We start from the raw sequence: 27,827 nt of genomic DNA, 5'->3' as shown, positions 1-27,827 counted from the left end.
AAAAATTTTTCCAATTCTGGGTATCCCACAGCCCAAGTGCTCCCCCCCACCCACAAGCATGCTCCTATCCACCTAGTTTTTTTCTTAATGTATTCATCCCTTCCATCTGGCACCACCCTGCCACCCATTGACCTCTGTCCCAAACTCTTCCCTACATGGTTCCATTTCCCCATTATTCCTCCTTCATCTGGTTCTGTTTATCTGCTACAGCCTCCACCCTAGCTCTCTACACACACATTCAAAGTTCAAAGTACATTTATTATCAAAGTGTTGTATACATTATACAACCTTACAAGGCTGCCAGGAAACTCCTATAGAATCCATTAAAAAATACAAGTCTGTCGAACACCCATTGTACAGCGTGGAAAGAAAACAAACTGACCAGACAATAAAGCAAGCTAACAGCAACATATTGCTACTTACGGTCAATCTTTCCTGTTCCCCCTCAGTCCTGGAGCAGGGACTTGACCTAAAACGTTGACCTACATCTTTCACCTCCACAGATGCTGCTTGATGCACTCTTCCAGCATTTTGTTTAATTATAAAGATATAATGAGTCACTCACTGTAAGGTGCAACACGTTAATTATAAAGATATAACTAGTCAGTCACTGTAGTGTTAACACCAGCCTGCAGTTAAGGTAAAGTACCTTAAAACTGATTTTCAAAAAAGGTTATTTGTTCTCCGAAGGAAGCTCTACCGTCAGGGATCTCATCACTCCACATTCATTTTAAGAAAAATATCACAACAGCTCTCCCTTTGTTTGGATGTTCCAGCTTCAAAAGGAATGGCTGATAAAATAACTAGCATTTGGGAGTTGGTGCACCGACTGTGGGTGAAATGAAAACTCAACTCCCTTGCAGTTCAAAATATCCTCCCGGTCCAATTCCCTTGATCAGGCTGGTAATTCAATATATTTCAACAAATGTCAAATGAATATAAACTCATGGCCAGATAAACTGTACTCATAATTCCTGCAGACATGAGGGTGCACGGTTGTACAGCTAAATCAGTCGTCCAAGACTTCAGAGTGCATACGGAATCTGTGTTTTTTCATGCTGGGATACCATACTCCAGGCAATCTCTGTTGTGGATCCCAGCATCTGAAAATCGAATTCATCTATTTTTGCACTCTTGGAATATCTAGCATAGTGAATGATAGAAACAAAAGAAATAATAATTTTATGCAAATTAAGTCATCAGAACCTTAAAGGAACCTTTGCGACAGAATGTTATTCACACCTTTGGATAGTTTCATATAGTTGTACTGTGGGGAGCATTCTGACAGGCTGCATCATTCTCTGGTATGGAGGGGCTACTGCACAGGACCGAAACAAGCTGCAGAGGTTGTAAATCTAGTCAGCTCCATCTTGCCTACTAGCCTACAAGGTACACAGGACACCTTCAGGGAGCAGTGTCTCAGAAAGGCAGCGTCCATTATTTTAAAAACTCCGGCACCCTTTTCTCACTGTTACCATCAGGTAGGAGGTGCAGAAACCGGAAGGCAATTCAGGAACAGCTTCTTCCCCTCTGCCATCTGATTCATAAATGGACATTGAATCTACACTACCTCACTTTATAAAAAAATATACAGTATTTCTGTTTTTGCATGTTTTTAAAAATCTATTTAATATACATAATTGATTTGTTTATTACTTTAAAAATTTGTTAGTATTTTCTCTGCTAGATTATGTATTGCATTGAACTTCTGCTGCTAAGTTAACAAATTTCACGTCACATGCCAGTGATAATAAACCTGATTCTGATATACCTTCATAACAAAATGGGGGTGACACGGTTGCACAGTGGTTAGCATTATGCTATTACAGCGCTAGGGAACGGGTTCAATTCCTGCCGTTTGTCTGTAAGGAGTCCCATATTCTCACTATGACCTACTGGTTAGTAGGTTTATTGGTCACAGGGATGTAATTGGGTGGTGCTAGCCTATTGGGGCAGACTGGCCCGTCACTGTGTTGTATCTCTACGTTTAAAAATTTAAAATATTTCTGCCAAATATCTACCAAAATCATAACCAAATGCACCCAGAAAAATTAGGATCAAACTCACCAATGTTTTCAGAGTGTTGAACATTATTTTTTCAGAAAATGAATGCTTAATTTTTTTTTCTTGGTAGGAAGGAGTTAATATCCCATTTTAATGTTGGCAGCCATCATCTCAGTCCCATTATTTTTAAAACAGTCACTGAAGGAAACCTTTTGAACGGCAGACTTCCTTAATTGGGATTAGCTCTTGTAAAAATATACTGCGATGGGGGCACTAACAAAAGGCAATTAAAACAAAATGAATATAAACGAAGCAGCCTCATTGCTCAAAGGCCACTTCAAATGTGAGCAAGCTGGGCGGCTCGCAGCTGCATTTCCACCGTGTCCTCGGAGTCTCACTGTCCAACTATAGATTTGCCATGACATCTGGCACTGATGTTAACTCGGACAGGCAGAAAGGAGACTTGTTTACTGTTAATTTGGATTAAAACGCACATTGCATCCTGCGTGAAACCATTCACAGTTAAAGTCTGATATTCCTGAAGCATTTAACCCTAATTGAAATGTGTTGCCGCCGGTTAGCAAGAGTTTGTGAGGGTTCTCAGGGGATGCAAATCGGACGACGATTAGGGAATTCTCATGTAAAAACACCCTTCTGTTACGTATAATCTGATATGCAAAACAAACTATAATGTGTCTTAAACACACGAAACTCTCGAAAATAGTAGACGGCCGGGCCCCGCCTCCTTTCAACATGATCAATGTTGCCCTCAATTTCTCATGTGTTAGACCCCCATAACCCCAAATTCCTCGATCGTTAAAATATTTATCCATCTCCACCTTAAATATATCCAATCATCTTTATGTCTCCCACCCTCAAGGACTGGACTTCATTGATTCGCGAGTCACCGAAAGAAGAAATTTCCCTGCATCGCAGTCTTAACTGATGGCCAGCTTATGTTGTAACTATGCATTCTTCCACCACTGCCAAAAACATGCCAACATCCACCCGGTGAAACCGCTTGGTTTCTTGTTCGCTTGAATAAGTTGGCCCTATCGTACTCCCTATATTGTATACCGTACTCATAGCTGTGAGGTCAGATATAGACCAATAAATTGAAGTTTTTGATTAAGTAACAGATTGGATACCGCGCGAAGTTAGTTGCAGCTGTGTGTTTTTTCTCAGACACGTCCGTGTTGCAGCCGGCGTGCTGAGTGGTCTTTTCGCGGAGGCTGCTCACTGCGTGGCCGGTGTGTTGCCATTCCGAGCCTCCCAGAGCCCAGTGTTATCGCGACTCGTCCAACCTGCCCCGCCAGACTCGACCAAGGCAGCGCCAGGGGTGCCCTCGCCACATCTACCTGTAGCTGTAGTCGGAGCCTGTCCGTTCTTCACCTAGTGCGGTTTGTGTGTGATTTAGCATCGGCTTGGGACTGCCTGCGAGGCAGAGTAAGTGACTGGCGTGGCGTGTAAACTGTTGGGTCGTGGGGGTGGGGGAGGCAACCTCCCCTTCCTGAGGCTGTGGGCTGGTTGGGTGCATTTGTTCACGCCCGCCGGCTCCTGCCTGATGGCTGCACTTTGCTTTGCCTTTCCCACAGGGCGAGATCGAAGCGGATAGCGAGACGGTGTTCGAGTTGGCTGCGCACGTCCTGCAGGTAGGAGACCTAACGTTTACGTGTTGTCGCCCGGGCTGGCACGGCACAAACTCGCCTGCCACAGCCGGCACCCCACTCTCCGGAGCAGCCCCTTCAGCAAGCGGCCGGGCACTCATCCGTTCCGGACAAGTTCCCTGCGCTCGGCCACCGACCGGCCGACCGCCTTCCGCGCAGCGAATTTTGTCACAGCTTCTGTAGTAACCTGGCATTGTGCCTTGTGAGCTTCTCAAAACGGGGCAAGAATTTGCAGTGCCCACAGGAGACGCCTGCATCCTGATCCAGTGTCCTTCACAATCACTTGCAATGATACGGTTTACCTACACAGTTTATTTAAGAAGCTCGGTCGGCAACTGAAGTTTTTGTTTTCGTGTTAAGTTCTGTTGAGACCTGACTTTGCTATTTTTTCCAATTCCTCAGGAAACGAAGGGTGATTACATCAGGTAAGAAACTATTGCATCGATTGTGTTACATTTGATGTCAACAAGTTATGAACTGAACAAGTATTGTTTTGTCTTAAAAACTTAGTTGGGCGTGTTAAACTTGATTTTTTTTTGTTAATTCAACCCATGGCCCCATGCATCAGTATTGCATTTGTGCCATTACAGCAGCTTTTTTCCCATGGTAAATGTAGGCGGAAGCAATGAGATTGTCCTAGATTCAGCCTGTTTCCTCTTTGTCAGACGAGGAACAATACAATCTCAGAAGGGTAATGTATGCAGCAAGACGATCAAATTCATCAGCTGCTTGGTCTTTAAGCTCAACGTGCAGCTTTCTTTCGCAGCTGCCCCACGGGGGCCTCGCCGGTTACTGTGGGTCTTGTGTGTGTCTTGAAACTGCTGGGCAAAGCTGTCTGCTGTAATTTGTTAACACGTTTATTCTTCGGAGGGTGGGGGGAAATCCCGGATATTTGTTCTACTTTAAAGATGATTTAGAAATGTTTAAGACTCCTGGGAAGGAAAGAAAAGACCCATTAAGCCTGTATAGTAATGCAAGTCGAGTGAGATGATGTTCTAAGGGGTTGGCTATTGGCGAGCCCTCAGGTGCTGTAGTGGCCGGTCTGGGATCCACACATTCTGATGCAGGGTGGGTAAGAAGTGACTGTGGTTAGTGGTCGGGTCTTTGGGTTGTTCAGTCTCTTTTTCAGGTGCTTCGTCCCATTAGTACATGAAACTGTATTTTGTCGTGTTTTTTTTGTGCAACTTTGTATTTTAATTGTCATCCCCTTAGTTTTTGCCCTTGAATATCATTCTGGATACTTGATGTCAAACTAAAATAAGCACTGCACATATTTTATATAAGAAATCAAATGACTTTGCAAGGTGATCTTTGAGGAACCAAAGGATTGTCACACCCTGTTTGTTATAGAGCTTATAAACTGAATGTGAATTTGGTTCACAAGCTGCTTCAAACTGTAAGTTGTTACTCAAACCAGTTGCGATTCTGAGTTTTCCATAGAATTTAAACTTGTGTTTTAAGTTTTATTGAAACATGATCGATTCTGAAAATTCAGGTTATTATTCAGAATTTGCTTCACTTTTTGGATCTTTGGCCAATTTCTTATCTCACAGTACTTTCACCTGTGAGTCAGGAGATTGTTCAAGTCCCATGCCAGATTTCCATCAGTGAAAACTGACTCTGCTGCTAAGAGATGAAGTTGTAGGAGATGCAGTTGAAATGTTTAATTGAGGCCTGTTGCACACTTGAGAAGATGTGAATGATCCTGTGACACTTGATTTGCAGAAAATCCAGGGAGTTATTCTCAGTAATCTAACCAATAGTTCTCTTAAATTCAGCTTGATCCAACTATCCTGTTATTGTCACCATCATTATGGTAGTTTACCGTGTACAAATTGGCTACTACTAATTCCCAAGGTTGGGAGCAACATAAAGTGAATATAAGCCATTTTTTAAATTAATAAAACATGTCATTAGGATGTGTGGAGTTTGGGATATTCAAAGCCCTACAAGATTAGCATTTAGCTTTATTCTGTAAAATTCTACAATGGGTTAATCTGCAAATCTGTTTGGAAGTGAAATTAATAACTAGAAAGGGGGACGTTTTCCAAGGAATTTTGTGAATAAAAGCATCAACATGTAACAAGTTATCTGTTGAAGTCAACAGGCAAGTATTCACAGTGTTAATTGTGTGAATTAGGCAGGTATATTGTACAAAACAAATTTGTTTAAATACCCCTTTCTCCAGACAATCAACGCATTTTGTAGACTGTACAATAGCTTATTTGCATAGGCAACATGTATTTGAACTATTATTACTTTTTTAAAAAATATCTCGCGTATTTTTATTGGTAATAATGCAAATCATAAGATCAAAGTTTGCATGCCGTACTTCCATGGTATGGACAACATGAGTGAATCTGCAGATGCTGGAAATAAATAAAAACACAAAATGCTGGCAGAACTCAGCAGGCCAGACAGCATCTATGGGAGGAGGTAGTGACGACGTTTCGGGCTGAAACCCTTCATCAGGAGGAATTCTTATATAAAATACATTCAGTGCTTATTTTAGTTTGACATCAAGTATCCAGAATGATATTCAAGGGCAAAAACTAAGGGGGTGACAATTAAAATACAAAGTTGCACTTCTTAAAAAAAACATGACAAAATACGGTTTCATGTACTGATGGGACGAAGGGTTGATGAAGGGTTTCGGCCCGAAACGGCGTCACTACCTCCTCCCATAGATGCTGTCTGGCCTGCTGAGTTCTGCCAGCATTTTGTGTTTCCATGGTATGGATGTGGATTCATACACAAGGATTCAAAAATGAAGAATATCTTCTGCTTAATAGAACTTTTTGTAAACATACTGGCTTTACATGGAACACTACTGCACAGTAGAGGTCCTTTGGCCCATGATATTGGGCCAAATTTTAACCTACTCAGAGATCAATCTAACACTTCCCAACCTTACGTTAATGGTCTTGCTCTTCTCTCATCTTAGTACCTAAAAGATTCTTGTTTGTCTCTAAAGTATCTACCTCTATCACCACCCATCAGTGTGTTCCACACACCCACCACACTCTGTGCCTGGAAATAAAAACCCTCTGACATTCCCCCTGTGCTTTCCTCCAATCACCTTAAAATGATTCCCTCACATATTAACCTTTTCCACCCTGGGGAAATGTACTTGTTGTGTACTCTATCAATGCCTCTTATAGTCTTGTACAAATCACCTCTCATCCTCCTATGGTCCAAAGAAAAAAGCCTCAGCTCACTCAATCTTTCCTCGTGTGACGTGCTCTTTAATCCAGACATGGGAGGCTTACAAGAATAATTCCAGGAATTGAAAGCTTAATATATGAAGAGCATTTGATGACCCTGGGCCAATACTCACAGAAGTTTAGAAGAATGAGGAGGTATCTCATTGAAACATACTAAATATGGAAAGGCATAGGTAGAGTGGATGTGAAGAAGATGTTTCTTATAGTGGGTGAATCTAAGACCAGAGTAGAGGGACATCCATTTAGAGGCGAGATGAGAAGGCATTTTTTTAGCCAGAGGGTAGCGAATCTGAAATTCATTGCTACAGATGGCTGGAGGCCAAGTTGTTGAGAATATTTAAAGCAGACATAGGCTCTTTATTAGTGAGGGTATCAAAGGATATGGGGAGAAGCAGGAGGATGGGATTGGGAAGGATAATAAATCAGCAAAAATGAAATGGTTGAGCCAACTCGATGGACCAAAATGACTTAATTCTGTTCTTGTATCTCATTGTTTTATCTTATGGTCTTAAATCTCTTCTGCACCCTCTTAAGAAAAATCCACATCCTTCCTATAATGAGGTGGCCATTACTGAACGCAGTACTCCCAAGTATGATCCATCCCATGATTCAAAGAGCTGCAACATTACCTCGCAGCTCTTGAACTCATCAGTCCCCCAACTAATTGGAGGCCAACGCAACTACACAGCTCAATCACCCTTATCAACATGTGCAGCAACTTCGACCTTCCAGTGTGTATCACTTCACGCTTTTCCATGTTGAACTCTAATCTGCCACTTTCAGCCCAGCTCTGCATTCTATCAATGTCCCATTGTAACCTATAACAAGCTTCTGCACTATCAACAACACCTTCAACCTTCATGTCATCTGCACCCTAACACATCCTTCCACTTCCCCACCCAAATCATTTATAAAAATCACAATGAACTAAGATCCTGGAACTTAGTAGTTCCAGTACCAGTAGTTACTAATCTCCAGGCAGAATGTGCTCTGTCTACTGCCATCCTCTGGCTTCTGTAAGCAAGCCACTTCTGAATCCATGTCACCAAGTTTCCCTGGATCCTTTGCCTCCTGACTTTCCGTATAAGCCTACCATTGGAAACCTTGTCAAACGTTGATTATCCATATAAACTACATCCACTGCTCTACCTTCATCAGTTTGATTTGTCATTTCCTTGAATAATTTGATCGGACGCATGAGGCATGACCTGCCCCTTGCAAAGGTATGTGGACTAACTAATCAGACTACACTTCTCCAAGTGCTTATAAATCCCATCTCTAAGAATCCTCTTCAATAGTTTTCCCACCACTGAAACAAGAGTCACTGGTCTATAATTTCCAGAGTTACCTTTCTTGAACAAAAGAATAACATTTGTCATCCTCCAATCTTCTGATGCCACTCCTGTGGCTTGTGAGAACACAAAGACCATTGCCAAAGGCGCAACAATTTTTTTTAACCTCACTTCCAGTCAAGACCCGGGGTATATCTTGTATGGCTCTCTGGACTTGTCTATTGTAACATCTTTAAAAAGTTTCAGCGCATCCTCTTTCTTAAACTCTAATTTCCAGCATATCGCCCTATTCCACACCATCCTTGTATTCATCAAGGTCCCTCTCCCTTTGTGCATACTGAAGCATATTATTCATGAAGGACCTTCTCTGACTCCGGACATGCTACTTCTATTCTTGATTAGTCCTACCCTCACTCTAATTATCCTCCTGTTCTTCACATATGGGTAGAATGTCTTGGGTCTTTCTTTATTCCTACTTGCCAAAGTCTTCTCATTTCCCTTCTAGCTCTCCTAAGTTTATTCTTCAGCTCCTGCTGTCTACCTTGTACATCTCTAGAGCCCTGTCTGATCTTGATTTCTTTCTTCCTGTTTTGGCTCGATGTTGCAAGGTTCCAGGGTTCCTTCACCCTACCATCTTTTCCCTGCTTAATGGAACATAACTATCCAAATCCCCGTGCTGGTGCTCCATAAATAACCTCCACATTTCTGCTGTGCATTTCTTTGATTACATCTGTTACTAATTCATGCTCCCAAGTTCCTGTCTTATGGCATCATAATTCACCCTCCCTACTATTAATACCATCTGCTCCTATCCAAGGCAGTGGTAAAGGTCAGGGAGTTGTGGTTAGTGCCTCTGACCTACTCACTGAGAGATCTCCCACCTGACTAGGTTCATCACCTAGTACTAGATCCAGTATGGCCTCTCTAGTCGGACTGGACACACCTAACAAATTCTGCCCAAAGTAAACCTTTTGCACTGAAAAAGTGCCTGTGAATATTAGGGAAATCGAAGTTACCCATGACAACAACGTGTTACTTTTGCGCCTTTCCAAAAGGCTGCATCATTCTACTCTTAACCTGGTGGGTGGTTCTGGCAACAGTCCAGGGATTACTAACTTTGATGTCCTCCTTTTCAGCATCCGATTTAGCTCCCTATATTCACTCTGCAGGACCTCATCGCTTTTCGTATCTGTGTCATTGGTACCAATATGTAACGCAACTTCCTGCTGTTCACTCTACTTGCAGCTATGTTGGGAAAATTCTTTCAAGTCCAAAGAAGCTCCCGTCTGTTCCCCTAATTATTGAATTCCCTATCACCACTGCTGTCCCTTCTCCCCCTGACTCGGTGCCAGAGACCCGATCACTGCGGTTCTTCCCCAAGGGTCCCCATCCCCCTCCTAACAGTATCTAAAACAGTTTACTTGTTATTGAGGGCAACAGCTACAAGGGTAATCTGCACTGTCTGCCTATTCCCTTTCCCTCTCTCCACAGTCACCCAGCTAAGTTGCTAAGGTTTATTTTTTTGTGATTGAGGAAAATGGGAATTAAGATTCATTTCAGTGGATGGTATGTTTACTCATCATTTCCCCATTTACTTAATCTTCTATCCCATTTCCTTCACATTTCATTCCCCTACCTTAAATTCACCAATAATAGAAAATTGTTGTAAATCTGCAGCAGTACTGAAGCGTTAGAGAAAAGTAGTACATTTCAATGATTTCTTCAAGTAATGCCCTTTATAGGAGGCAAAATGAGTTCTTGATATTTTTACTTAGTGTTTAGGCCTCTGTTAATCTCGCTAGACCATGTATTTGCACCTTGGAAAGTTTCCAGGGTGCAAGCCTAGGCAAGGTTTTTTATGGAAGACCGGAAGTTGCCCAAACTGCAAGTCTCCCCTCCATGCCACTGATGTTGTCCAAGGGAAGGGCATTAGGACCCATACAGCTTGGCACCAGTGTCGTAGAGCAATGTGTGGTTAAGTGCCTTGCTCAAGGACACACGCAGCCTCAGCCAAGGCTTGAACTAGCGACCTTCAGATTACCAGGCAACGCCTTAACTACTTGGCCACGCACCTACACTAGAGGTTGAGGTAGAGGTCGAACCATAAAAGCTGATTGATTTATTATTAGTAGTATGTTGAATGAAGATTGTTTACCCAAGTTCTTGACTAGATGGTAAGACACTGCCGTGGAAGGTCCTAAACAGCACAAGGCCATTCTGCTATTACCACCACTATAAATCAAAAACTCATTGGAAAATACAAGCCTGGTATTTGGTTACACACTAGATGACCTAAATGTCCACACCGAGGATGGAAGTACAGCAGTGAAGCCAGTGTAGAAAATATAGTTGGCCTGGTATTGCAAAACAAGAAATTCCAACAATTTCACATGTACAATATAAATATGCATATAATTGCTGTGGATATTATGTCACCCTTTGCATGGCATTTAAGCCCTATTTATAAATAATGTAATAACAGTGTCACTGCTCCCTAGTGTCATTGAGGTGAGGTACAAGTGCATTCAGAATGTGGGTTTGTAGATTCTAACAGGCTGTATTCTTTTTGAAATACTCCCTGGATTCTTCTTTTCCTTTCCCATTATTCATTCTATTCTTTCTCAATTTCAGAGCTTAGTTGTACTACAAAGAAAACTTATGCTAAAAATGCAGGGTAGAGTTATTTAACTGTTGAGCAAAGTTCACAATTCTAGGAAGTAGTTATAAGGAGAGGAAGCAACTGTCATGAATGCCCTTGTACAAGACAGCTCACTGCATTGAGACACAAGGGACTGCAGATACTGGAATCTAGAGCAACGTACAAAATGCTGGAGGAGCTCAGCGAATCAGATAGCTCCTCTAGAAAGTGGATGCTTGAAATTTCTGGTTAACCCCATTCTCAAGGAAGGCCCTTGACCCAAAATATGTACTGTCCATTTCTCTCCAGAGATGCTGCTTGACCCACAGGGTTTTTCCAGCATTTTGTGTGTAGCTCACTTACATTGATAAACACATACCAGTGACTACAACTGTCACAGAATGGGATTTATTTTGGTGTTTTATAGTTACAGAAATAAATTATATTATTGAAGGACTTATTTAGAAATGGAATGCACAAGAACAGGCCCATCTGCAAATCATTGCCCTTAATGAGACTTGGGACCCCTTTTCTGAGCTGACCGTATATTCTGAGTTCTAAAGTAGACTCTTGTGATAGGAGTCTTTGTGAAAAATGAAATCCGAGCAAGGGTAGCTCATGTTCTCACCATCCTGGAAGGACATGAAGTACCTGCAAAGAGTCTCCAGGCAGGTGACAGAATACTGAAGCAAAAGTAAATGGAATGTGATTCACGGGCCAAATCAGGTCGCCTGCATGGGTTCACATTGTCTCCCGATATTAAGGAATTATGGTCACCGTAGTGTATGTTAATGAGCACCAAACAGTGTGGTTATGGGTGTCCAGCAACCCTTTATTTATTGTGAGTATGGTGCACATTTTAAGAGCCATTGGATTTTCCTTACAGATGGCATCTGTTCTTTTGGTTTGTGTTTCTTTTTAGAATTTGGGCATTGGTGGCCACGGCAGCAACTATTGTCCCCCATAGCTACCCATGAGAGGATGACTAGAAACTTCTCTGTTAAATCACTGCATTCCTTCTTGTGAAGCGACTTCCACAGTGCTCTGTGGAATGGCAAGATTTAGCACAGGGGCAATGGTATATTCCCATTTTGGGGCTGTGCACAATTTGAAGGGGAAATTTGCAGTGGTACTTGTGTTCCCATGTCTTTACTGGCATTTCCCAATGGAGAAACCTGTAGACTTTTGAGCCACTGTGAGAGCTCCAGACACATGCTTCTTGTATTCTTGATTAGTCCTGCCCTCACTCTCATCCTCTTGTGCATTGGCAGTGGAGGGAATAAATGTTCATGCAAATGGAATAATTACAAAAAGGGGGCTGCTTAGCCCAGATGGTTCTAAACTTCACAAGTATTGTTGGAGTTGCACTTACCTAGTTAAGTGGAGAGTATTTCATTAGGTTCCATGTTTATGTACTTTCCATGATGGTGCAAAGTCTTTGTGGTGTATCACTCATTCTAGGTGCCCTGCTTCTGTACATAGCCATTTTGTATTTCGGTGAGTCTCTAGGCAATGGTGATCCCTAGGCTTTTGGTGGAGTAATTTATCCAGAAGCAGGATTTTTTCCAGGACCATGGGTCTCCATTACTACAGCTAGAATATCGCCTGGTCCAACAATCTTCGCTACACCTTCAGTACTGTGCAAGAGTTTTCTATGTATTCGCTAAGGTGCCCAAGACGTTTGCACAGTATGGTCTTGCATTTTTTCAATGTGGAGCGGAGCAAGTTTGTAAATCTGGCGGGAGTAAAGGATGTTGGGAATGGCGAGAGTGGAGCCTGGAACAGATGGCAGAGGACGAGTGCCAGAGGCGGGTGCTGGCACGGGTACAGACACACCCAGCCCTGAGACACCATGCAAAGTCATTTGATTCCAAACAATTGGTTTATAGATCATTACTGAATGATCTCTCTGCTGTTTCCCACCCCCTCCTCTTTTGCCAACCACAGTTCACCACAACTTGTCCCATTCCCTTCCCCCTTAGACCATAATAGAGACCCATTTCAGAATCCATTTTATCATCACTCACAAAAGTCATGAAGTTTGTTTTCTGCAACAGCAGAGTAGCGCAGTACATAACATTGCTACAGTACTGTGCAAAAGTCCTTGGCAACCTAGCGCTATGTATATGTTCCTAAGACTTTTGCACAGTACTGTACTTCTCACAAACTTTTGTTTGTGGAGTCAGCAGAATTGGCTGAAAAATAGTTGCTATGGTGGTGGGGCTCTTGAAAGAAAGCTGAGACCCACTCCTGTCTGAACGTGATAGTAAATATTTCTGCAAGCTGATGGCATCTTTGTTGATAAGGATATTTTTAGGAGTGGCTACTAGCTGTTGGAAGTTAACTATCACCACTGTTCTCAGCTAAATATGTCAGGACTGCAGACCTTTGATCTGATCCATTGGCTGTGAGATTGTTGTGTATGCAGATAGCACCTTGGTTTTTACTATGCCTTGTGCTGCTCCTGACATCTTGTGTTCGTTTTTGAACTAGATTGATCCCTGGTGTGTGACGCAGCATCATGGATATGCTGGACCATGAGACTGTGGGAGTGTAACTTTCTGGTGCTACTAATGGTTTTCAGCTCCACGTGGAAGTTCATTTTTGAGTTGTCCCACATCACTCTAGATCGTCATAGTTGGCACATAACATGATGGTGGGAGTCCTAGATATAAAGAAGCGATTGTGCATTGGTCACATCTCCGGATCATAGCACCTGTGTGTGATCATCCTTGTATTAGCTCTCTGGATAAAATACAATCTCATTGACTATTGTAAGCAATCTCATTCCTTCTTCTATCTTTCTTGGAATGTATCTGAAACCCTGTGTATGGAGAGGAAATCATTGGGATGTTGTGTGTCTAAGATGGAGTTCTGAAGATGAAACTGTTGGTGTAAACAAATCATCCAAGTCCCCATTTTGGCAACTAACGAATTGTACCAATTCCCCCATTCAGAAGGAAATGTCAACTGTCTGCCATACTCCCAAGTTTTCACCCGACGATCCTTTTTGCACCATGTGGTTCTCAATGCATGTGAAGAATTGTAACACACCTTTGGAAGGATGTTTCTCTGCTGATCGTGTCTGTACTTGCCCAGAGAGAATCATAGAAAAATATAGCACAGAAATGGACCTTTTCATCTCCCCTATCCAGACATCCACGACGCTTTGTGCACTTGGCCCATTTGCCCATATTAGGCCCATCTTGCCACCACCTTTCTTGTCCAAGAACATGTCCAAGTGCCTTTTAAATGTTATGATAGTATCTATCTTCACCACCTTCTCTGGCATTTTATTCCATGTAACCACCACCCTTGGAAAAACATACCCCTGAGATCGCCTTTAAATTTCTCTCCTCTCAAATTAAAACCCCTGTTCTCTAGTTCTAGAGACCACTCCTGTGAAAAAGTTTCTATCTATCCTATCTCTGCCCCTCTAGTTATAATTCTCTATAAGGCCCCCCCAGGCCACTTACATTCAAGAGGGGGGGGGGGGGGGAGAGGAGAAACATATTGGCTTTTCTTTCCTCATAACAATGGCCCTCCATTCCAGCCAACATCCTGGTGAATCACTTAGTCACTCTTTCTATTGCTACCACACCTTCCTATTGTGTGGCTGCCAGAACTGTGCACAATACTCTTTGGGGTCCAGATGATGGTTTTTACAGCTGCAACAAGAAGTTCCATCTCTTCTGCCTAAGAAATCTAGCATTTCACTACCCTACCCAACTGTTTTACCACTTTCAGAGACTATGGATTAGCAGTCTAAGGTCTCTCTGACATTAAGTCATACAAGACTGTCGTATGCTTTATATCCCCTACCAGAACTTGACTTCCCAAAGTCAATTACCTCAGACTTGTAGGGATTAAATTCCATCTGCCACTGTTTTGCCTGTCTTTCCAGTTAATAAACATCCCACAGCATTCTTAAACGACCTTCGCTATCTGTGACTCCACAATTTTCATGCCATCTGCAAGCTTAATTATCATACAACCAACGCCCTAACCCAAGTCATCTAACAAAAACGACAAAGATCTCAGCAGGTGGATTCTCCTCAGCTATTCTATCATGGTTGTGTTTAAAGAAATTCTTGGCTAGATAAACCTGTAATTTCTTGTATCTAAGAGAACACAGGACAAGTTTATCCATCCAGTAGTGGTCCATTATCAACAGACCTGTTGCAAGTTTACCCTGTAAAACCTGGTGAAGGGTCTGGGCCCGAAACGTAGACATCGCTTCTCCCTATAGATGCTGCCTAGCCTGCTGTTTTCTGCCAGCATTCTGTGTGTGTTGTTGTTTGAATTTCCAGCATCTGCAGATTTCCTCATGTAGGCATTTCTTTTGTTGTTTAGGATGCTCGGATCATTTGCTGTAGTTGCAGCAAAAAAGGGGCGGTGTTTCAAAACAAAAAATTTGTTCTATGGTGTCTCCTTACTGAGTGTAATAACCATTGGCTCGCAGCATGATTCATGTTTTGAGGTGTCTGATGATTTGCAGGCTAACCTGAATAGGTTCTTCCATTGCAGGGGTATCCAACCTGGGGTCCATGGGCTCCTCGGTTAATGGTAGGAGTCTATGGCATAAAAAAGGTTGGGAACCCTTGTTCCATGGGAAAGGTGATGGCTTGCTGCTGTTTGACTGGTGAGAAGGGTCTGAAAAGTTTCACAACTTTTCATTATTTTCTTTTTATCCTCGAATGGAATGAGGATGTCTCCAGCAAGGCCAGACATTCCTTATGTCACCTCAACCGTGGAGCCAATTAGGAGTCAGTCACAATCCAAGCGGGTCTGGATTGTGTATAAACCAGATTAAATGCAGATGACAAACTTCCTTGCAACGGGAGCCATTGTGTTAGGTTTCTGTGACAGTCTACTAGTTTTGTGGTCACTTATCATTTTATCCCAGATTTAGTGAGATTTTAAACTTGAATCTCCAGATCAGTGGTTCTGACACTAGATGCAAAGCCATATCAACTTTGTACATCAACCTCTGGTGCCCTTACCATAAGTATGATTTGCGCTTATTCTGTAATTAAGATAGAAGAATACTCTTTAGAATTAGTACTCAGAGCTAATTCCCTTCTTAGTAACCTCAAGTGTATGTCCTTCAGTTGTCTAATGATCTTGCGATTACCATCTTCTCAAGGGATCTGTGATCACTGTAACTTAATAGGCCTACAGTAAACCCAATAATGTTGCCCATTTGAGACTGTTAAGCTTAGGACCTCTCGTATACAGGGTTGTGATCACGTGCAAGTGATTAGTGTTTGTTACTGGTGCCTTTTGAATTTGTTCTTTTCACTGGTACTGCTGTGTTTCACCAATCTAGAAGGTGGAGGGAAATTATCTGAAAGGAAGATGACTCAAGAAATTGGTTTCCCTGAAATAGTTAAACTGAAAGCAGTGCTCAAATGATTAAATTGCATCAGGACCACAGGATTGAATTGTGGGCAAAAAATACTTTCAATGAATTGCTAATGTACAAACACGAGCAATTCTTCAGCAAGTTATTTCTACCCCTCTCCCCTTTTTTATCTTTCCAAATGCATGTTGTCTGATGATCTGCTTAGCTTGCTCCTAAACTACAAAGCATTACAGCTTCAAGCTGGCTGAAAAGAGATGCACAAGGGAGGCCCTAAGATGCATTGTGCTTCAACCTGAGATCATATATCAGAAAGTGACCTCTACTTACCTCTCTGTTCCATTGCTCATCACAATTCAGCTCCACTAGTAATATGGTGAGACAGAGTGCAGACCGATGGGACGAGTTTCAAAGTTTTCCTGACATTGTACTTGTAGATCCAGGCTTTCATTGGTTCCTGGAACCTGTGTTCCTTTGTGCAGCAGAGTGCAGCAAACAAAGGCTTTTTGTGGTGTAAACAAGTGCAAAGTTGTACCCTTACAGTGTGAAGTCATCTCTAATTTTTTAGTTTAATTAAGAGGAGACATCTGCTTTATAGCATTTGTGACCCACTGTCTCCATCAATTAGAAATTGGTTTAATGCCATCTATAAGTTGTGGTATTAGTTTAAACAGTAATGCTATATTGTAGCCTATGGGCCAGAGTGTGTCTGAAATCACACCAATTTTTTTTAAAAGTAGACCCATGGCACGTGGAACTACAATGGGCTGTGCAAAAGCCATTTTAAAGCAGAATCACATTTTCAGTTTTCTTTCTTACTATTTCTCTTCCCCTGGTAAAAATAAAGCAAATTCCTGACTTTAACTAATGTACCAAGCTACGCTTTACTTTTGTGGCCTGAAAGTATAGCTGTTGTTAATTCCAGCAATCGTGTGTGTGTATGCTGCTGTTTTAGTCCTGCCGAAGGGTTTCGGCCTGTAACGTCGATTGTGCTCTTTTCCATAGAGGCTGCCTGGCCTGCTGAGTTCCTCCATTACTTTGTGTGTGTTGTTCAGATTTGTAACATCTGCAAATTTTCTCTTGTGTGTATTTATAATTTTAATTTTATTGTTTTAAAATCATTCCAGCTGTTTGCTTGAATGCAATATTAATAAACTTCTAAATTCTGTTATCATTTCTCCTCATTCTCTAAGCACTGAAATTTTGCAGCTAGATACAGGAATTCTGGAAAGCAATGTGATCAGAACTCTTTCTGTGCTGTCCTTGGAAGCAGAATTAGCAATGCCTACCTTCCAATCTGTGTAGTAGTCTCTGGGCACTTAGTTGAATATCACCGCAGTTTTAATTTGCTATGATTTATCACTTATTTTTAATATTTTATATTTGCTTTTGCTTAGTTACAATGCATGTATGCATAGGTTTGTGGGAATTATAGGAATCTTTTTCAAAATACCTAAGAGCAAATTATTGTAAGGGGACCTATTTCTTGCAGCAGCAAGAAATGTCTTTACTAACTTGGGAATTCTAACTTTGACCTAGTTTAGAAGTGACATCTTATCATGTAAACTGCTTTTATGTAGGTTACGCGAAATAATCTAGGCTTCATTTGAATAATTTTCATACAACAGAGGGATGAATATTCTCTGATTACTGAGCTTCTATGATTGATATGTTTCCAGATTGGTAACATGACCCATATTTATTGGGATGCTGTGCTTTTATATCAACACTTTATTTTAATAAAAAGCATGTGCATGTTTTGAGTGTGGTCTGCAATGTCAATGCCACCATGCACTTGGCAGCATGTGCTTCATATTACATGCATCATATCCATGCACCAAACGTGCTGATGTGTATTTGTCTCTCTGTCTCTACACAACGCAATATGCCTTGGGACAGTAAGTAACATTCATACATTCATTCATGATGAGGAAGGCAAATGGATGTTTGTGAAGAAAAAGAATTTCGGGATGTATTTCTCTGACATTAAATGTACCTATTGAAATGCAATGTTAACATTTATTTTGAGAGGACTAGAATATAAAAGCAAGAATGTAATGTTGAGGCTTTATAAAGCACTGGTTGGTGAGGCCTCATCTAGTGTATTATGAGCAGTTTTGGACCCCTTATCTAGGAAAGGATGTGCTCACATTGAAGATGATTCAAAGGGGGTTCACTAAGATGATTTCCAGGATTAAATGGCTTGTCATATGAAGGGCATTTGATTGCTCTGGGCCTGTATTCACTGGAATTCACAACAATGAGGAGTGGCAACTATAACCTATCGAATGTTGAAAGTCCCTGGTATGATGGTGGATGTGGAGCAATGTTCCCTCTGATTTGGAATGACCAGTGTGCACAAAGATCTTGTGCTGTGCAATTTTTTTTTGCCCAGTGACAACATGTGCACACTGTATGATTTCTTAAACAAAAGCAGTATATATAAGGCAGTTCTAACATCTGCAGACAAATCATCACAAGCTCCATGTTGTCAACATTATCCACATCAGAAACTGGAAAAGGAAATGTGATTGTTTATGATCATGAAGTATAATTAACATGACAATGAGGTAAAGAGTGAAAACCTTTTGTGCGCAGTTTTAGTTCCTTTGTAGACTGGTAGCGAAAGATGTGTGCATGCACACACCTTAGAGAGAACATTGATGTGGAGAGGATGTTCCTGATGGTGGGAGAGTCTAGGTTGGGAGGACAGCCTCATAATAAAGAGGTGTCTTTTTTTAGAACGAAGGTGAGGAATTTCTTTAGCCAGAGGGTGGCAAATCTGTAGAATTTGTTGCCATAGGCAGCTGTGGAGGCCAAGTCTTTATGTATATTTAAGGCAGAGGTTGATAGATTCTTGAATGGTCAGGGCATGAAAGGATATGGGGAGAAGGCAGGATATTAGGGCTGAGAGGGAAAATGGATGAGCCATGATGAAATGGCGAAGCAGACTCAAAGGGCCAATGGCCTAATTCTGCTTCTATATCTGGTCTTCTACCAGCCATGTCAACAAATGACCACGTCCAACAAAAGTGAAATCCCTAGCCTACACTTTTTGTTGTAACCATGCTACCAATGCCTATGCAACTCACTCGTCCCCTCCTCCCCCTCACAAAACTTCAACACCCTGTGGTCGTGATGAGCAGGAACTCAGTTGTACCCACCTACTTCAATACCGTGGGCCAAAGAGCATCTAGATTAGTGGTCGCCAACCCGTTGATCTTTGAGACTTTCTCAGTTGATCCCAAAAAAAAGAAGAAAAATAAATACACAAATACTGTTGAGAGATTGTTTCCAGGTTGCGGGGTTTTAGTTCCGTTCTTTCTGCCCAGTGTGCATGCGTGTAGCTCCCCCGCCACACACTACACAGTGTACTTCAGTGGTCCCCAACCACCGGGCCGCGAGGAAACGATATGAGTCAGCTGCACCTTTCCTCATTCCCTGTCACACCTACTGTTGAACTTGGACGCGAGGCCATCAGTCGCCTAAGCACAGTGGCACACTCGTGCCAGGGATCACTGGCCGCCTCACGCGGCTGGCAGGAAGTGCCGTTGCTACCGGCCTGGAGCGCGGACAGATGGGTGCGGCCTCTAAACCTGTTTACCACACCGAATGCTCGTGGGGAACCCAGTGCTAAAATATTCACAGGCCTCATTCGGGCTCAGGGTTTCATCAGTAGCAGCTACCTCTCTGTGATCTACTGAAACAAACTTTTGTCGGCCGGTAGATCCTACAAGGGGGGCGCGCATGCGCCCTGCTGCACTCCTCGCTCTATCGCTCGCTCTCTCCGGACTGCGACCGCTGCGGACCCGGCATGGGGACTTCCAGCCCTGACCTTGTTCTCTCACACCACCCATGACCAGCTGCACCAGGCCAAGGCGTCTGGCGGCGGGAGGCTGGAGTTGGGGCTCGGAGGCTGTCTAATGAGTCAATGAAGCACTCAAAACTGCTTCGGTACCCTGAATCCAAGCACCCTGCAGTTAAAGACAAACCCATTGAGTTTTTTCAGCAGAAAAAATGTGAGCAAGTGAGACAGCAGCTGAGAGCCACGAAAACTAAATTGCGGAATAGACCAGACATAAGGAACATTCGAGTATCACTGTATTCCAGTCATGTTTAACACCCCACCCACCCCCGGTCAGCAGTGCAAAAAAGGGCGGGTACCCCTGGTGTTTATACATTATTTCTACTTCCGGGTTGTGGTGGTTTACTTCCGGTCTTTTCCGCCCGGTGTGCATGCATGTAACTAATCGATCTGGGGTCGATTTTGCCTTTCACTAAGGCCGAGGTAGGGGATCTTGGGCTTAAAAAAGTTGGTGACCAGTAATCTAGATATTCAGGATTGACGCACCAAGTGCTTGTGCTGTTCCCAAGGTATAAGGCAAGGGGGTGATGGAATACTTAATATTTGTCCAGATGGTTATAATTCAAACTGCATGAAAACTAAAATTTCAGGAAAAAGTATCCTTTATTGGCCACCCTTCCACCATTTTATTTATGCCCTCCATCACTGGTGCATTTTAGCTATAATGTGTACTGTCGGCATAATTAGAGCAACATATTAAGGCTTCTTCATGGCACCTTTCTAATTCATTACATCTAACGCCTAGAAAAATAAGAATAACAACATCCCCCAGGTCACACACCATCCTGACTTGTAAATATATTATAGTCCTTCATCATTATTTAGGCAAAATGATGAAATTTATTGTTTATATTTTAACACTGTTCTCTCCCCTTCTCCCTTGTAAGCCTTAACCACAATACCAATTACATTTTGACGTTTTAACATTTCAGTTCTTAAATGATCTATGATTTGATGATTTTAAAAATTTGAGCTCCATTTCTGTGGCCATATCTTCTCAAAGTGACCAAGTTGTTCTCCTGAGAGGGAAGGATGTTCCACTGAAGAACCTGAAGCATAATACTTCAGCTTTTTAACTAAAGATGACAAATGACCTTGGGGTGAAGAGGTAGGGGGGCTGCAGATGCAGCTGAACCCCTTAAAGTTGTAAGAAATATTATAAGACCACAACACTGCATTTAACAAACAGCTGTATTTTATTACACAAGCACGGAGAGGAAGAATCAGATTATGTGACACCCATCACTGAAAACTCGCAACCAAGTCCTCCAGAGACAACAGGAAGCTAGTATGAAAGTGATTTCGATCGAAATAAATGAAATGGGTAGCATATAGTTGCGTATTAATTTTGAATTTAGCTTAAAATAAAAGCATGTTAATTTCTCAAAAGTGATAGTTATTGCATTCAATATGTGAAAATCTCAGTCTGGAATATAGACACAGTTAGCCTATAAATGATAACATTGCACTGCATAATTAAATCTTTTTTTAATCAAATGTAATGCAAGTGAGCGATCAGAGGTCCTGTCAGTATTTTTTGTGTGCCACTAGTCAAATAAAATAACAGCATCAAAACTATCAAGTAATAAGTCTGATCTCTTTTGACTTTGCCCTCTGTGGTAATAGCTATTTTCAATCTTCCAAGTCACCAATTTCATTAGTATCTAACACTTACAATTCAAATTGCTGTCATATAACTTCATTCTCACGCAATTCCCTATAATAGGTAACTAATAATTCGGTGAACTCTAATTCAACTTGGACATGGTTTCAAAATTTGTTGATTAATATATATGCATTCATCAGCTTATACTTAGTCTGAATTCTTCAAGGTTTGAAATTTTACACGCTGGCACATTTCACAGGGCTAGTGGCAATATAAATTTCTGGAGGGAGGACAGCAGCTGCTTGCCAGGAATGTGGAAACCAGATTGTAAGGACATGTTGTCACCTTAGCACCCGCTGTTGTATTGTTACTTTCCTTTTGGCGGGGTGGGGGGGGGGGGGGGAAGTCTGTTTATCTGCCACTAGCGGCAATCTGTAACAGGATTACTGTACAAAGCACTTTGATTTTCTGGCCTTTTTGTACCAGCTGAGTATTGCCTTGTTCTGTTAATATTTCTGAGTTCACAGGTCCCCTGCTGAACACTCATGGGTAATTCCTTGATGTCAGTGCACAAACTTGTCACCAATCATTTTTCAAATGTGAAAACATTGTAATTATTAGGTCAGAGCAGTATAAGGACAAGGTGGCTAATGGAATAAATAACTTATTGTTCACTTTGACAATTGAATACTTGGCACCTGTTGATGAAGGTTTCCCTTAAAACATCAGTTAAATTGTTCCTTTCATTGAACTTCCTCCTCACTCAGTGAGTTCTACTTGTGCTTATGTGTATATATAAAAAAGGCATTTAATCAGATCACCAGCGGTTGTTTTATATGGAGACAGCCGTGTCTCCTTCATGCCTGACCTGGTGCTTGAGCATACAGAAATTAAATAAACTTTGATATTTGGCCGCCTTTATTTCCTGGTTACACAATAGCTGAATCTAATGCATTGATCTATGATTAAGAACTATTGCCCACAGTATTTCCAGCAGGATAAAGGGAAGGCTGTCATTTAACAGCAGAATACTGAGCAGATTATGAATCACCCGTGAAAGGAGGTGACAATCCTAACAGATTGGTGAGAGTCAGCAATAAACAGGCTGGAGACCAAAGGCTTCCTTGAAGTCTCCTACTTCACCCTAACCCACAGTAGGGTAGATAAAAATGCTGCTCTCTTGGAGCCAAAAGTTCTGGCTTTTATTTTTATTGTTCATTTTCTAAGCCTTAGGAAGCCCATCTGGCAGTGGTGAAATCCAAATCTGGCTTTCATTTGCATTGGAAAATAGAAACAGAATGAAGCAGTAAACCTCTCCAAAATGGAATGGTCTCCCGATGCACGGCCCTACATAAAGTAGGGGCAAATATATAGAAGCGTAAACACAAGAAAGTTAATTTTCCTGGCTGTGGCAACATCCAAGTAAGATCGCATTTTAAACTTGTGAAGGTTTCAAGGTTTTTACAAAGGTTTCAATTCAACTGTTTATATTAAATACTTAATTTTAGTCATGGCTAATGATTTGTTGTTTTAAAGGAACCATAGGTGCATACTGTTCATAAGAGCAAGATCTGTGTAAGGAAGAAAAGGGAGATTTTTGCTTGCTTAACCCTACTATTGAATACTGCTTCACCAACATTGGATGACTGCATCTGAAACTTGTACTGTAATAGGCAGGAAAAAAATCTCATTTCACACTTCTGAAAAGCAAAAACCTGCAGACGTTAGAAATTTGGGGAAAAACATGTTTAATTTTTTCACTCCAATCTGCTTCAGTTTAAAAGCAGACTTAGTTTTCATCTTTTCCTAGTTCTGATGAAGGGCCATTGACACTGATCTTTGCAAATGCTACATAACCTGTTGTGTATCTGCAACACTTATTCACATTTGCTGTAACGAATAAATACTTCATAATTTCAGTGTAGAAGACATTTAGTAGGTAGTGCAATGTTCATGTAAATGCTGATAAATAAGCCTTTACCAAAGCTGAAAATTTCTTCTGAAAGCAAGTTCTCCTGGCATCTTGGTTAATATTATTACTATAGTCGCTCCCCGTAAAATGTCATGGGCCTGAATTATTTGATTGAAAACTACCTAATTAGGAAGCACATAGTTATTAGTAACATCCTTAAGATATTTAGTTTCTCATATAATCATTTGTTGCTTTTTCTATTCTGTTCCCTGGAGTGGAGTATTTCCAATGCCGCATTGGTCTAATGTTGATTGCAGTGTCATCATTTGATCATTTACTCAACGATCATGGAAAATTGTTTTTGTTTCTTTCATTTATACCATATGCAGCCCAGGGTAAAGCCTTCAAGCTGTGATTTTTTTTCACATGACTATTGCAAAGGTTAATTTGCATTTTTAAGAATCAAACAGAATATACTGTACAGGACGTTTCCCTCTGTTCTGGTCATGCTAAATGCATTGTGACAATGTACAATCTGTCAGATGCAAATTATCCTGAAGATTACAGTTCCTCCAAAGTGCTTTTCATAAATTTCAATAATGTTGAGAATTACTATTTCAGTACGTTTCCACGGTGCTTGCAGAGATGAAAAGGGAAAGGTAGTAAGAGAAACACGAGTCTCTGCACTGAGATGCACAGTTATTGAAGTGATTAATTTTACAGAGCAATGGAGCACAACAAAATCGAAAGTCTCTTTAGCCCATTCAGTCCACATTGATCTGATCTTCAGCCTAATCCTATCTACCTGCACCTGGACCATATCCCTCTACACCCCTCTCATCATGTACCTATCCAAACTTCTCTTAAATGTTACAGTTGAAGCCCAATCTACCTCTTGTGCTAGCAACTCATTCTGCACATGCACCATTCCCTGAGTGAAGAAGTTTACTTAGATTTCTCTTGAATAGTTCACCTTTCACCCTAAACCTATGATATCTAGTTCAAGTCTGTCTAAACCCCTCATAACTTTGTGTACCTTCCTGGATGATATATTCTTCCTTCATTCTCCTCCGCTTTGTGGAATAAAGTCTTAAGCTCTTCAGACTTTCCCTATATCTCAGGTTTTCATGTCCTGGCAACATCCTTGCAAATATTCTCTTCATTCTTTCAAGTTTATTGATATATGTCCTGTATGTAGATGACCATAACTGTAAACATACTCTAAATCCAGCCTCACCAACATCTTGGACAACTTTAATTTTAGTCAATACATGAAAACTGAATGCACAATATGTTTATATTATTGTTAGTCACAGTGATCTGAATATGAGGCAACGTAAGACATAGGAACAGAATTAGGCCATTTGGCCCATTGAGTCTGCTCTGCTATTCCATCATGGCTAATTTACTATTCCCCTCAACCCCATTTTTCTGCATTCTCACTGTAACCTTTGACACCCTTACTAATCAGAACCTATCAACCTCCACTTTAAATGTACCCAGTGACTTGGCTTCCAAAAATGATTGGGTGATTAGGTTGATCTGTGGTGTGTAAAACACTGACTTTAGTGTTGAATTCATAGGTGAACTTTAAAAGGTTTAAATTATAGTGTGCTAGTAAGAGACATTTGGATATTTGTTGCCGCTAACCTTTCTGATAGGACTGAAAGATTGTTGTGTTGGCCTCTGTTGAAAGCCACACTCGAATTGTCAAGCAATTCAAATGCTAATTTGAATCCATCCAGGGTGTAGGCCACTGTAACGATATTAAAGTGGTGGTTGGTTTATGAATCTAAAACAATTAGTTAAGATTCTGACTTATTGATGTCAAGTCTGATTTCAATTACTGATGACCTAGTAACGTAAATCTTTGATTACTGTGCTCTATTTGATTGTACAGTCAATTGAATCTTGTGATTTGAAAATGTGTGCAAAATGTAAATAATATAAATGGGGCAGCAGGCTTTGAAAATATATTTTGTGTGCATAAAACTACTGAAAGGAGAGATAGTAAGAGATTTGAGAGTGGGAGGGGGAGGGGGATGACTCACAAATTCTCCTATCATTTCGGATTTCACCCACCCACTCCTACTCTCAAATCTCTTCTTTCAGTTAGTCCTGACGAAGGGTCTTGGCCCAAAGCGTTGACTGCACTTCTCCCTATAGATGCTGCCTGGCCTGCTGCATTCCACCAGCATTTTGTGTGTTGCTTGAATTTCCAGCATCTGCAGATTTCCTCGGGTTTAAGTTTACTCACAACACTTGTTATAGGCTGAGTCAATGGTGGTGACAAATCAACATATAGGAGGGAGATTGAAAATCTATCTGAGCGATGCCACAACGACAACATCCTATCCAATGTCTGCAAAGGAGGAGAAAACCAAAGGTCCATGAGCCAGTCCTCATCAGGGAATCAGAGGTGGAGAGGGTCAGAAACTTTAAATTCCTCAGTGTTATCATTTCAGAGGACCTGTCCTGGGCCCAGCATGTGAGTGGAATTATGAAGAAAGCATGAGAGCACCTCTACTTAGGAGTTGGCAAAGATTTGACATGGCACCTAACACTTTGACAAACTTCTACAGATGTATGGTGGAGAGTGTATTGACAGGCTACATCACAGTCTGGTATGGAAACACCAATGCCCTTGAATAGAAAATCCTACAAAAAGTAGTGAATATGGCCCATCTCTTCACAGGTTAAGCCTTCCCCACCGTTGAGCATTGTTGCAGGAAAGCAGCATCCATTATCAGGGACCTGATAACATTATCAGAGATCAGAATCAAGTTTATTATCACCGACATGTGTCGTCCTGTTCCCTTCTTGCTACTGCCTTCAGAAAAAGAATGTACATGAGCCTCGGGACTCACACCTCCAGGTTCAGGAAAAGTTATTACCCCTCAACCATCAGGTTCTTGAACCAAAGGGGATAACTTCACTTGTGAACGGTTCCCACAACCTACGGACTCACTTTCAAGCAGAGTTTCCCAACCTTTTTATAATGTGGATCTGTACCTTTAACCGAGGGGTCCATGGATCCCAGTTTGGGAATCCCTGCTTTCAAGGCTCTTCATCTCAAGTTGTCAATATTTATTGATTATTTATTATTCTCATTATTTTTCTTTGTATTTGCACAGTATTTTGTCTTTTGCACAATGGTTGTCCATCCTGTTGATGGGGCCTTTCATTGATTCCATTATGTTTATGATTTATTGAGTATGCCTGCAGAAAATGAATCTCAGGGTTGTATATGGTGAAACACACACACACACATATATATGTATGTTAATAAATTGAATTCGAACTTTGAAACATAAAGTAACTTGAAGTAACAAAGTAATTGCTTATTAGCAGCATATGAAGGCTCCTGTTTCTTGTTTTAATTCCACTAAAGATTTGAATTGGGAAATAGTTAGAAATGCCCTTAACTTCTTTTTTGCCTTTTTATTTTAACACCAGCATCAAACCAATATTTTAAATAGCTACCCCCTTAATTAAGGGGAAAAGACATAAAACAGGTTAAACATTAGTTTACTTTTACTAGTATTGATTTTTAAATCTAAATTTGAAAATGATTGTCCAAAATAATTCATCACATGTAATTGAAGAATACTTTATGGTCTTCATCAAAGGATGGCTAATGTTACTAGTGGAGCATGCATTCCGAGAAGGTTAGTTAATCCATGTTAGCTGCTGCTCTTTCTTCCAACATAAACTTTGCTGTTGCCTCAGTCTTTCCAGGACTTTTGTCCCCACTATCTAACCATTATAATATAACCCCTTTAAAGAATTTCCTTGCATAAGATATATATTAGGCTATTAGTATTCCAGTGTCTGGTTTCATATGATGTAATTTACTGGAATATACCTCAACCCAGTGTCCCCTCAAATCTGTAATGACCAGTGTGTGCAAAAATCTTGTGCTGTGCAATTTTTTGCCCAGGGACAACAACATGTGCACTGAATTTTTAAGTGGAAGTAAACCTGAAGCTATTCCGATAATAAACTAGCACACCTAGTTTGCTGTTCATTGTTTAAAAGAAATAACTGTCAATAAGAACTTTGATCTTGGGTTTGATCGCTTTCACTGTTGTTCATCTGCACTCTCACAAAACATACGTAGCAGGGCTGTAGCGAGCAATGAAGGATTTCCTCTCCGGAGCTTCTTCACACCATCCATATGTGATTTGCTTGCTGACTGATGCTTTTAGAAAGTTGTTTCCAAATATCACACCCCTTCTTCCCACCTGCAAATCCTCC

At 41.2% G+C, this 27,827-nt stretch overlaps 1 protein-coding gene and 1 long non-coding RNA gene across 8 annotated transcripts in view; one reads left to right on the top strand and one right to left on the bottom strand.

Annotated features, from left to right (window-relative positions):
• Nucleotides 1-3,498, bottom strand: part of LOC132377875 (uncharacterized) — a 66,851-nt gene extending 63,353 nt beyond the window's left edge. For 4 of the 6 annotated variants that reach the window (XR_009506820.1, XR_009506817.1, XR_009506815.1 and 1 more), the window contains exon 1: nucleotides 3,153-3,265. This is a non-coding gene — a long non-coding RNA (uncharacterized LOC132377875). Of the gene's footprint in view, nucleotides 1-3,152; nucleotides 3,266-3,362 lie in introns of those variants that run through there. The other 2 variants (XR_009506816.1, XR_009506821.1) reach the window with 2 other exon arrangements.
• Nucleotides 1-27,827, top strand: part of frmd4bb (FERM domain containing 4Bb) — a 317,520-nt gene that overhangs the window by 217,113 nt on the left and 72,580 nt on the right. Inside the window, exons 6-8 of one of the 2 annotated variants that reach the window (XM_059944312.1) lie at nucleotides 3,190-3,450; nucleotides 3,600-3,656; nucleotides 4,074-4,096. In XM_059944312.1, coding sequence (XP_059800295.1) covers nucleotides 3,190-3,450; nucleotides 3,600-3,656; nucleotides 4,074-4,096 — 341 coding nt within the window. The remainder of the gene's footprint in view (nucleotides 1-3,189; nucleotides 3,451-3,599; nucleotides 3,657-4,073; nucleotides 4,097-27,827) is intronic. The other variant, XM_059944313.1, reaches the window with a different exon arrangement.

The sequence above is a fragment of the Hypanus sabinus genome, chromosome 19 (genome assembly GCF_030144855.1).
Source record: "Hypanus sabinus isolate sHypSab1 chromosome 19, sHypSab1.hap1, whole genome shotgun sequence".
In the NCBI taxonomy this organism is placed as follows: domain Eukaryota; kingdom Metazoa; phylum Chordata; class Chondrichthyes; order Myliobatiformes; family Dasyatidae; genus Hypanus; species Hypanus sabinus.
The sequence above is the reverse complement of the archived record's forward strand: the minus strand, read 5'-3'. Positions and strand labels throughout refer to the sequence as shown.